The sequence below is a fragment of the Rhincodon typus genome, unplaced genomic scaffold (genome assembly GCF_021869965.1).
Source record: "Rhincodon typus isolate 14 unplaced genomic scaffold, sRhiTyp1.1 hic_rhity00004464, whole genome shotgun sequence".
Lineage (NCBI taxonomy): Eukaryota > Metazoa > Chordata > Chondrichthyes > Orectolobiformes > Rhincodontidae > Rhincodon > Rhincodon typus.
This window is the reverse complement of record NW_025970102.1, coordinates 1-12,905: the sequence shown is the minus strand read 5'-3', so window position 1 is coordinate 12,905 and position 12,905 is coordinate 1. Positions and strand designations below refer to the sequence as shown.

Here is a 12,905-nt window from a genome sequence, read left to right as displayed (position 1 = left end):
CCACACCTTGTTATCTCAAGTTTGTATTAGGTCAGGTAACTAGAAGTTTATTAACAAATAATTATGTACACTCATATGACATCGCTGATTGCAACAGATTTATTACTGTGCCTAGTTGCCCTTGAGAAGGTGGTGGTGACCTGCCTTCTTGTACCCCTGCAGTCCATTTGCTATTGGTGTAGGTAGGCCCACCATGCTGTTAGGGAGGGAATTCCAGGGTGGGTCAGTGGTTAGCATTGCTGCCTAACAGTGCCAGGGACCTAGATTTGAGTCCAGCCTCAGGTGACTTTCTGTGTGAAGTTTGCAAGTTCTCCACGTATCTGCAGTTTCCCCTGGGGTGCTCTGGTTTCCTCCCATAGTCCAAAAATGTGCAGGTTTGGTGGATTAGCCATGCCAAATTGCCCACGGTGTCCAGGGATGTGCAGGCTAGGTGGGTTAGCCATGGGAAATGCAAGATTACAGGGATAGGGTAGGGGGATGGGATGCTGTTTGGAAGAGTTGGTGCAGACTCGATGGACCGAATGGTCTGCTTCTACACTGTAGGGATTCTCTGACTTATATGTTTAATTCAATTACAATTACATGTATAGTGGGCTGGATGACAAACAGACTGACTAGATGCCTGCTTGCTAAATAGCAAAAACTGACAGAACGTACAGAGAATATACTGGAGTGTTAAATGTTATGACATAACTAGCTGTGTTACATGTATAATGCTTTTCTAAGATCTGTGCAATAATATATTGCCTGTCCTTAAATGCTCTTGAACTGAGTCGCTTGCTCAGCCATTTCGGAAATCAGTTAAGAGTCAACCACAATGATGTCATTCTAGGATTCCAGAAAGGCCAGACAAGGCAAGGACAACAAACTTCCTTCCTTAAAGAAAATTAGTGACCAAGTTGGGTATTTATGGCAATCAATGAGTTCATGGTCAACATCACTGAGACTAGCTTTCAATTCCATATTTATCGTTTGAATTTAAATCCCAACAGCTGCCTTTTTTTAATATCCGTTCGGGGACGTGGGTGTCATTGGCTGGGCAGCATTTATTATCTGTGTCTAGTTGCCTTTGAGAAGATGATGGTGACCTGTCTTCTTGAATTGCTGCAGTCCATTTGGTATTGGGGTGGGTAGACCCACAGTGCTGTTAGGAAGAGAATTCCAAGATATTTCCAAGACACTGAAGGAATGGTGATATATTTCCAAGTCAGGATGGTGAGTGTCTTGGAGAGGAACTTGCAGTGGGTGGTGTTTCCGTGTATCTACTGCCCTTGTCCTTCTAGATGGAAGAAATGGATTTGGAGCCTTGGGGAAACAGTGCATCTTATAGATTAAATACACCGCTGCTACTGAGCGTCGGTAGTGGATGGAGTGGATGTCTGTGAACGTGGTGCCAATAAGGTGGGGCTGATCTGTATTGCATGATATCAAGTTTCTTAACTGTTATTGGAGATGCACTTATCTAGGCAAGTGGGAAGTATTCCAAAATACTCCTGACTTGTGCCCTGTAGATGCTGGACACGTTTTGAGGTAAATGACTCACTGCAGGAGTCTCAGCCTCTAATCCCTCATACACAAGATATTTCAATGACAAGTCCAGTTCCATTTCTGGTCAATGGTAACCCGCAGGATGTTAATAATGAGGAGATTCAGCGATGACAATGCCTTTGAGCGTTAAGAGATGATGAATAGATAACTCTTTTTGGAGATGGTCATTGTCTGGCACTTGGGTAGCACAAATGTTACTTCTCATTTATTAGCCGAAGCTGGATATTGTCCAAGACTTGCTGAATTTGGTCATGGGCTACTTCAGGATCTGAGAAATTGTGAATGGTGCTGAACATTGTGCAGTCGTCAGCAAACATCCCATGGACCTTATAATGGAAAGAAAGTCATTGATGAAGCAGCTGAAGATGGTTGAACCAAGGACATTACCCTGAGGAACTCCTGCAGAGAGATCCAGGAGCTAAAATGAGATTTGGGATTTGAATCCACGTATCTAAAGCATTAGCCTGGCTGTCTGGATTATTAGCCTTATGACATTGCCATTATAGTACCATCTGCCTTGTGTTTGATGGAGGGAGTGTAGAAGGAGCATTACTTTCAGTTTAAAACAGTAGAGGAAACTTTAATTTTGATTTAAAAGAGTAGAGAGAGCAATCATTTCTCTGTTTCCAAATCTGTGCTGCACATGTCGTGAGAGTGTTCAATCGAGAAGGTGTAGAGAGAGTTTTACTCTGTATCTAACTCTATGTTGTCTCTGCCCTACAAGTGTTTGATGGAGACAGTGAAAAGGAAATTTTACCCTTCATTTAATACTCTGCAGTACCTGTCTTTGGGATATTTGATGGGTCATAGTCATAGTCATAGGGGTCTACAACACAGAAAAAGGTCCTTCAGCCCATCGAGTCCGCGTTGTCAAAATTAACCACCTAATTAATCTAATCTCATTTTCCAGCATTTGACCCATAGCCTTGTATGCCTTGACATATCAAGACAGTGCAGAGGGAGATTTACTCTGTATCTTACCCAGTACTGTTCTGGGCATGTAACTGTCTAGAACCAGTCACTAACTCACTCCTGGGTATCTGGTATTCCGCGTGTAAATCCTTGGAAGACTTTTTCACACATGGGGCATGGGTATTGCTGGCCGGCCAACATTTATTGCCTGTCCCTAGTTGCCCTTCACAAGGTGGTGGTGAGCTGCCTTCTAAAACCTGTGCAGTCCATGCGCTGCAGGTAGACCCACAATGCTAATAGGGAGGGAATTCCAGGACTTTGATCCAGCGACAGTGAAAGAATGGCAACATACTTCCAAGGGGAGGCAATGGCCTAGTGGTATTATCACTGGACTGTTAATCCAGAGACCCAGGTAATGTTCTGGGGACCCAGGTTTGAATCCCACCATGGCAGATGGTGGAATTTGAATTCAATAAAAATTTAATGATGCCCATAAATCCATTGCCAATTGTCATGAAAATCCCATCTGTTTCACTGATGCCCTTTAGGGAAGGAAACTGCCATCTTTACCCAGTGTGGCCTACTCATGGCTCCAGATCCACAGCAATGTGGTTGACTCTTAACTGATCCCTGGGTAATAAATGCTGGCCTATCCAGTGACGCCTAAATCCTGTAAATAAACAAAAAAATGTGCATAGCTGGATGGGAACTTGAGGTGGTGGTGTTCTCATCCAGCTGCTGCCCCTTGTCCTTCTAGATGGAAGTGGTCTTGGGTTTGAAAGGTACTGCGTGAGGATCTTTGGTGAATTTCTGCAGGGCATCTTGCAGATAGTATTTATATGCCAAGTCCTAATGAGCTTCTGGTCAGTGGTAACCCCCTGGACGTTGATAGTGGGAGATTCAGTAATGATAACATCATTGAATGTCAAGGGGCAGTGGTTAGATTGTCTCTCTTGGAGATAGGCATTGCCTGGCATTTGTGTGGCACAAATTTTACTTGCCACATCAGCCCAAGCCTGGATACTGTTCAGATCTTGTTGCATTTGAACATTGACTCCTTCAGTATCTGAGGAATCATGAATGGTGTTGAATATCATGCAATCATTGGCGAACATCCCCAGTTCTGATGGAGGGAAGGTCATTAATGAAGCAGCTGAAGACACTTGGGCCGAGGACACTACCCCTGAGGAACTCCTGCTGAAAGTCTTTAATATTTTAATGCAAGATGGCCAGTTCACTGTTGTTAAAACAGAGATTTGTTACCAAAGTGTTGGTCAGTGCAACCAAAACAACATGAAGAAGGAAACTGAAACCCTCTCTCACTGCAAGATAATGTGTAGCCCCTTGGATGTGCTCTACAAGGGAGTGAAAAGATGAGTTGCATCCTTGAGGAGAAAGAGAGAAAGGAGGGAGTTAAAGGAGCTGAAATATAATTATTCACAGAACAAGGCAACAATGAGAAATTCAGTTTACTCAAAATCTCTTTGGTTTAGTATGCAAAGGTGGGCCATTACAGTATAAAACAAACAGTCACTGTTAAAAATATCATAAAGGCAAACAGCTTATTAATAATAGTAAGAAATATAATAACACTTAGTCACGTGTGTACATGATATCCAAGAATACAGTTAAAACCTAACCTACCGGCACCAGGTAATGAATGTAAAGAGCAATATATAATACATGGAAGACGCATTGCAAACATTCCCCAAAATACTACAGTACCAAGACATCATTGGAACACAGGACTTAGGAGCAGGAGTTGACCATTTAGCTCTTTCAGCCTGCGCCACCATTTAATAAAATCATAATTGACCATATTGTGGTCTCAACTCCAAATGCTTGTCTGCACCCCATAACCCTTGACTGCCTTCCCTATCAAAAAATTTCTCTCAAGTAGTTTTGAATAAAATCAATGACCTAACCACAGCTGTTTTGTTGGGAAGAGCATTTTACAGACCAGCTACCCTCTGAGAGGGAACATTGCTCCTCATCTCCACCTTAAAAGTGGGTCTTCTTGTTCTTAAACTGTGTGTCCTCTAACTGCAGTCTCTCTCACAAGGGAAAAGGGTCTAGGCCCGAAACGTCAGCCTTCCTGCTCCTCTGATGCTGCTTGGCCTGCTGTGTTCATCCAGCTCTACACCTTGTTATCTCAGATTCTCCAGCATCTGCAGTTCCTACTATCTCTGAATCTACTTTGTTTGGTCCCATCATGATCTGATAAGTATTATTACAATGACCTCCTATTCTTCTAAACTCCAATGGATATACTCAAACTGTTCAACCTTTCTTCAGAAGTTAAGCCTTTCAACCAGTAATGACTCAAGTGAACATATTAAACTCCTTTTGGTCCTGGAGGTCCCATAGGAACATGTGTCTCTAAGACACTGCCCATGGCAGTACTTCAGAAAAGAGAAAATTGTAAGAGCTACTAAACAAAAGGTTGTTCCATATTTTTATCAACTTTTATGTTAACTGGAAAAAAAGTTGGAAATGTGTAAATAAATGGCTGTTTGACCGACAGTCATTATCCATCCAACCAGAGCATGAACCCATTTCAATTGACAAGGAGGAGCACTGTAGATAGACCAATGTCTGAAGGGAGGGTGAAAGGGTTATTCAAAGGTCAAGTGATAAAGCCTTCCAGGAATACCCCCATTTGGAGACGCCACCTTGCGTGAGGGTGAAGCATGAATAGGGAGGAATAGAATTAAATTTCTGTCTTGCTTGGCCTGTGGCACCATCATCAGCCTCTGTCTCTGACTTTCTCAATCGCTGATAATCTTGATATGAAACCTACAATATCCGTATGCACTTATAAAATTACCCCAGATTCCTTGTAAAGATTAATATTATCCATTACTATGCAGGACCTGTAGCCCTAACAAATCTATGTTCCTGCTAAGAGCATTATAATCCAATGCTTATCCAACAATGCAATCAAGAGTTATAAGTCAGACTAGCCTATTAAAAACATAAACTCAAGGAGATGCAAGTTTCCTATGTCAAGGAGACAGTGATAAAAAGGAACTTGGTGCCCGAAGATGTTCCCATCTTAGTACAATTGATTATTAACATTGTATTTAACTTTTAAAAGCATAAATAGTTGGAAAGAGCAGGGGAGAAAATTTGATAGGTCTTTCAGACAGCTAGCATGGATGCCAAGGGCCAAATGGTCTCTTTCAGTCCTGCATGATTCCACAGCTCTGTAACAAAACAGAACTCTATGAATCATGTTACCGTATTGTTACACCAATGAGAATGACCGTGAAACCCAGGTGGGTGCAAGGAAGGGAAGACTTCCCAAACCCTGACCCGAGCAAACAGTAAAGGCAAAGTGGGCCAGTTGGCAAGTTGTGGTCCACCCTCTGCATGTTTCCAACAATGCACCAAACAATCTGGGAAGACAGAGGTTCGTTATTGAGAAACCAGGGAAGGAGGAAACCAAAAATTTGACCCAACCATATATGAAGGTCTTCCCCTCTACTCTACCTCAACCCCATTTGATTGGTCAAGAGTGAAAGAGACTTTCAAACAATTCAACCTAGTGAAGGCCCTGAGAAGTTGGAACAGAGGAGCAGGTGTAGGCTATTCAGCCCATTGAGAATGCTACACCGCTGATTAAAATCAGTGCTGACTGACCCATCAATGCATTTTACCTACACTATCCCCATAACCCTTTACATCATTGGTAATCAGAAATTCATTGGCTTCTACTTTAAACATACTGAAAGATTGAACTTACCCAGGCCACTGACATAGAGAATTCCAAGATTCACAAACTTCTGAGTAAAGCATTTTCTCTTCACCTTGGTCCGAAACGGCAACATCCTTACTATTAAGTTGGGCCCCCTGAATTTAGACTCCCCACTCTTACCTGCAACTACACTGTCTATGCTTTTAAAATATGTTGTAAGTTTAAATGGGATCACCTCTCATTGTTTGAAACTCTGGAGAATATAGGCCCAATCTCTCTTCATTGGACCATTCCACCATCTTAATAACAAATCTGGTGAACATTCGTTGCACACCTTCTAAGGAAATAATATCCTTCCTAAGGTACGGAGACCAAACTGCACACTGCATTCAAGGTGGGGGTCTAACCAAGCTTGTATATAATTGAAGCAAGACTCCTGTACTCAAATCCTCTTGCAATAAAGCCTAACAGTCCATTAGCCTTCATAATATCTTCCTGCACCTTCAGTGTTACTGACAAGGATATCCAGGTTCCTTTGCACACCTACATATTCAACGTTTTACCATTTAATAAATACTATGCACATCTCCTCTTCCTACCAAAGTGCATAATTTCGTATTTTTTCACGTTATGTTCCATCTGCCACTGTCTTGCCAAATCACTAGATTTCTCCAAATCCACCTGAAACCGCTCTACATCTTCCTCAGAACACACATTCCTGCCTGGCCTTGTATCATCTGCAAATTTATAAATATTATATTTGATCCTTTCATCCAAATCCTTGACATATATTGTGAACAACTGGGGCACAGTATTGATCCTTACATTACTCCAGTGGTCACTATGCGCTAATGCGAGAATGATCTATTTTCACCTACTTGAAGTTTCTGCCTGTTACCAATCAGTAATACATGCAACTACATTACTACCTATCCCATGTGCTTTAATCTTTCTAACCAATCTCCTGTTGGGGACCTTATCAGAAGCCTTATGGAAATACAAGTTCATCAACTGCCCTTTATCAGGTTTGTGAGCAACATCCTCAGAAAACTCCAACAGATTTGTCAAACATGATTTTCCATTCACAAATCTGCACTGACTGTGCCAATCAGATCATTTCTATCCATTTATCAAGGCCTTTATAACAGATTTTAGCAATTTCCCTACTACTGATGTGAGGCTCACAGGTCTGCAGTTCCCAGGTTTTTTCTTGTTTCTTTATTAAATAATGGGGTGACATTTTCTACCCTCCAATCTAAAGGAATCATACCAGAATCCGTGGAATTTTAGAAGATGACTTTTGCAAGGAATAGAAATATCAGAGAGAGGAAGATGCCAGAAATTAAATTTGCGCAAAAGGATCCCAAAACCTTATAACCATGCACTTAAACTGAGAAAAATGGTCACAAAGGGAATGATACTTGGCTTTCAGACCAGATTGATTTGTATAAATTTGATGGGCTGAATGGCCTAATTTCTGCTCCTATGTCTTTTGGTAATAAGCCACACAGAGGTGATGATGGCTACAGGTGACTGGGGAGTGACAGTGATAGGTGCATGAGTCAGGAAGATGAAACAAGAAGGGTGCATGGAATCAGAGCAACTGGATTTAAGTGTGGTTTTTCTTCCTGATACCAATGTGCTAAATAAATGCAGTCCAAGGCAGTATTATTCGCGTGTAATAGGGCCACATCCAATACTTGAGAGCAGAAAGTGACAAGAGTTTCCCAAAAGAACAATTTTTATACAGAATTTGTCCTTACCAATCAAACTCTGGTGCCAGTTGCTAATCTTAACGATGTTTAAAATCACAATTTATCAATTGAAAGAATCTTGGGTTTTCATGAATAGAGTTCGAAAACACAAAACCCTCAGTTGGATTCCAGCCTGTAACTTACACCCGGGTATCTGCTATTCAATATATAAACCACCAAACCCCTCGATTAGATTCTATTCCTGCACTTACTTCATACAAGGTACTTGGAAATTCCCATGAGTATTTACTAAATTTGTAAATGTTTTCTTCTAACAATCTCATCCCCACAGGGAAGGGAGTTCATGTGGAGCCAATTGGCATTGTTAAAAATGCTGAGTTGGTGTCTGTTGAGAAAGGAGCATATGTGTGAAGATGCGTGGGTTAGGAACTTAGTATTTCTTACCTTCTCCTCATCTCCCAAACTCAGCAACCCACCTAGAATCCCTACAGTATGGAAGCAGGCCATTTGGCCCATCGAGTCCACATCCACCATCCGAAGAGTGTCCAGCCGGACCCACCCCCTACCCGATCCCTGAACCCTGCATTTCTTATTGTTAATCCACCTAGCCTGCACATCCCTGGACACTATGAACAATTTAGCACGGCCAATCCACCTAACCTGCACATCTTTAGGCTGTGGGAGGAAACCCAGAGGAAACACACACAGGCATGGAGAGAACACAGACAGTCGCCCAGGGGTGGAATCAAACCCAGGTCCCTGTGCCACCATCCCACTCCAATTTCTCCAATTCCTGACCCCAACCACCCACCTTCTCAATCCCAAAATGCCAATGTTCTGACAATATACCCTAAACCCACACATCCATCATTCTCTTCTCCCCCAGAAACATTTTATTGATTCCTGAGCCCATTATCCTGCCTCCCTCACAAGTCAGTCACTTATTCCCAAATTCATTCATGTTCTTTGTCTGAAATCCTGTCTGCTTTGTAACCTCTGTGCCCTGTATATCCAAAACCTCCACCATTGCACATAAAGCATTGAGTGTATAAATATATATGTTTTAAAAATTTGCATAATACTTAGTAAAACCCCAACCTACCTCAAAGCAAACTGCTAATACATGTCTAAGTTTGTGTTGTTCAGACTGCAGCCGTTTCACAGCACAGTGTTCAAGAGACAAGCAGCAGGGCTGACTAACACATTAAAGACCGGCTATTAAAGACGTGAGACTTAGGATCAACCCCCACCTGGCATATACATTGAATACTGTAATAATTACAAACAGAATTCCACATTCCGGCCCAGAATGACAGCTGTGTTAACTACCTAATGCCACAAAATGAAGTACTTGTCAGAATGTGATTTTGTTACAGGGATATTTCAGGTTACAACAAGCCATTCCGAAAGGTAACCAGTCAGACTATCTCTTCCTCCTCCTTTTCCAGCAACCAGTGCTCACAGAGGTTTAGTTCAGATTGCCGAGAGGAAATCTATTCAGCTCCTGAAATCCTTGTGGAATGTTGTAGCTGATCTGGGGTCGCAGAAAGTGGAGGAGAAAGTTATAATCGAATTCACAGGCCAACAACCTAAGACTCCCTCTCAGTCTCTCTCTCTCTCTCTCCCTCTCTCACACACACACGCAGGAGCAGTGTTGCCTTTCTCATGAAGATCCAAGTGGAAATAATCCGCGCTCAACTTCTGCTCATCTTCAATTCAGGATGAGAAAAGATCATTTCCGATGCATTGCAGTAATGACTATATCAATCTAACTTCCTCTTTGAATTTTTTCACATCTCTTGGTGTAATCCAACAAGGGTCCAAAGTTCTGTTTTTGTTTGGGAGAGGAGAGGGGGAACGAGAAACATAAAATTGGCTGCATCAATTGATTTTGTTTTGCAGGTGGGAGGGATGTCCAATTATTTTACGGAAAAAACACAGAAAATAAGTAAAAGCAATTTCTGGAGAAAGTCTCTGATCCCTTTAGATGACAGGGGTGAAGGAGAAATATAAAAGTGGCCACATCATTGATTTTGTTTTGCAGGTGGGAGGGTTGTCCCTTTTTTTATATATAAATACAGAACCCAAATAAGTAACTGCAATCTCTGGAGAAAGTCTCTGTCCCCTCTTAGACAACAGGCTGGTCATCACGGCATTTCTTGTAGGTACAGTAGATGGCAGAGATGATGTACAGCAAAGTGCAGAGGCAGGCAAAGATGGTGGCACTCAGGTAGGATTTGTAAGGGCAGTGGTAGGAGTAGGCAGGCAGGTCACAGTACTCCTTGTCCATGGTCTTCTTGCTGATCAGGCAGTCGGCCACCAGGTAGAGAACTGATGCCAGCCAGTCATGCAGGGCATTGCTGAGGGTCCAGCGTTCACCCCCCAGCAGGGGCACCAGGTCACTCTTGGACAGCAGAGTCAGGAAGAACAGTGCTAGTGTGGTGAGCCAGAAAAAGACAGCCACGAAGATCACGAAGTGCAAAGCCCCATCGTACCTGCTGATGGCGATGGTCATCCAGACCACGGTGCCCAGGACGATCTGAGACATCCTCAGTAATCCCAACAAACTGGTCAGGAACTTCCACTGCACAGACAGAGACGAGGCGTTGGCTGACTGAGGCGCCATGGTCTGGGGCACGCAGCACAGGGAGAGGATTCGGGAGGAAACAGAATCAATGAATACTCTGGCTTTTGAACAGACAGAGGAGGTGGACAAGGAAGAAAAGAAACCGAGACTGGAGGGGAGTTTCGTGATTCCGCTTCCTGCCACCTCCCACCCCTCTGTCCTTCTTTCTCTCCACCCACTAACAAGAGGAATCATTCACAAGAACTGCCACACTCTAACTTCCCAAACTGTTAGATTCTTTCTAACCTCTCGCTTGTTTTACCGGAACTTATTTTATTTTTACGCTTTTGAAACTTTTTACTCCTTTACGTAAACTTCTTATGCCTTTGTCCTCAGTCCTTTCTTTGCATTCTTTTAAAAATCGTTTTGGTCCCCCGCCCCTTTAACTTTTTAAAAAAAATTTAAGTCGATGTTTTACGATCCCTTCCTGCACAGGATTTTTTTAAAAACGCACTTTTGTTTTAATTCTCCGAAGTAGAAGATTCCCAATTTTCTGTAGCTAAGTGATTAATAACATTGTTTATGAACGTTATATTTTTAAACAGTTTGTCTTGTTTCTGAATTTGTTGGATATGGGTTCAGTTAATCTCTGTGCTCACTGCTAACTGTTACTCCTTTGTACCTGAATACTCCCAGCCCCCACCCTTTGTGTCCCACTCCCCCACCCAACTCCACAGAGATAACCTGCACCCTGAACTTCATTTTTCACTTAGGTTTTAAAAAGCAACCTCGCTATACCAACCAAAATTCTCAGACTTCAGGGATTCAAAAGTCTTCATCCTTCTTGAATGATCCTACATCATCAGTGCCTGCCCCAAAATATTTCCAGCCTCCCCCCAAAATGTTGCCACAACTTCCCCCAGATAAGCACCCTCTCCCCAGTCTCCACTCATCCCCCACTGGTGTGCATAGGTCTTCTTACAACCCCCCCCCCCCCCAAGTATATAATCGCACCACCGCTCCCCATCAACTACAGTCTCAAATTCTCTCTCCCCCTCCTCCCAAGCACAGTGCTAAGCTGTCCACTAACCCCCTCCCAGCTTCAGTCCCAGTCTCTTCACTCCCCACTGCCCCTCCCACAAACTCAGACTTGCTACATCCCTGCAAATCCATTCACCACACACTCCCCCACCCAGTCCCAGGCTTTAGAAACATAGCAAATAGCTGCAGGAGTAGGCCATTCAGCCCTTCGAGCCTGCACCACCATTCAACATGATCATGGCTGATCATGCAATTTCAGTATCCCATTCCTGCTTTCTCCCTATACCCCTTGATCCCTTTAGCTGCAAGAGTCACATCCAGCTCCCTCTTGAATATATCTAACGAACTGGACCCAACTTGTGGGAGAGAATTCCATAGGTTCATGACTCTCTGAGTGAAGAAATTCTTCCTCATCTCTGTCCTGAATGGCTTACCCTTATTCTTAGAGTGTGACACCTAGTTCTGAACATCCTCCTAACATTGCGAACATTCTTCCCACATCTAGCCTGTCCAGTCCCATCAGGATTTTATATATTTCTATTGGATTCTCTTTCTACACCCTCCCCACAGTCCCTGGCAGTCTGCAACCCTTCCCACCATCCTTGCCCCATCTACTCCCAGACTACATCCCCAAACCACCCCCCCCCCCCAGTTCTTTCTCCCCTCCAGACCCAGACTGGCCACATCCCCACCCTCCCAGACAGTCTGCATCCCCTCCCACTCACCCTCACTCCACCCAAAACCACCCTCCTTCATAGCCTGACCACTCCCTGACCTCCAAGTAACCTCCAAGCTGTCCAGTTCCCACTTATCCCCAATTGCAAATTGCTCAACCTCCCCCCACCCCACTCAAACCCCTCCATCCCAGGCTGTCTACTCCCCTCTTCTCGAGTCCAAGGCTGTAATGTCCATCCATTGGACCTACTCCCCCTACACCCTGAAAACATACACCCCAACCCCAGGCTGTCCACTTCTTTCCCAGGCCATGCTTTCCAGTCTCCTAACTCCCATCAGCCAACCCCTTTTAGCCCTCATAACCATCTTCCTCTACCACGCTGCATCTCAACATGAGTCCTTTCACGTATTCCCAGCCAAGAACCATATCCCAACCAGCCCTTCAGTTTCACTCTTGCCTAATGTGCGTGTGAGATGCTGTCTACCACTTCACTGTAAACCACTTCATGTTGTGAGGAGCAAAAGGTCTTATTGGCAGGTAGATCAGGGTGAGTGCTGAGAGGCTATTTTCCCCCTGATTTGAGAGTTTACAGCCCAGTGATCATAATATCAAAATATTTTGAACTGAGTTGAGCTGAAATTTTAGCGGGGTGCGAATCTTTGGAATTCTCTCCTCCAGTTATTGCAGGCTGAGATTGGAAGACGCTTGGCATCTTGGAAAATACAATGATGATAAAACATTAGAAATAGG

At 43.4% G+C, this 12,905-nt stretch overlaps 1 protein-coding gene across 1 annotated transcript; it reads right to left on the bottom strand.

The window, feature by feature from the left end:
- Nucleotides 1-3,915: 3,915 nt before the first annotated feature.
- marveld1 (MARVEL domain containing 1) lies at nucleotides 3,916-10,684 on the bottom strand. The gene has a single exon (XM_048593902.1). It carries the CDS (start codon nucleotides 10,496-10,498, stop codon nucleotides 10,001-10,003), a length of 498 nt encoding a protein of 165 aa, XP_048449859.1. The 5' UTR covers nucleotides 10,499-10,684; the 3' UTR covers nucleotides 3,916-10,000.
- Between the last annotated feature and the right edge of the window lie 2,221 nt (nucleotides 10,685-12,905).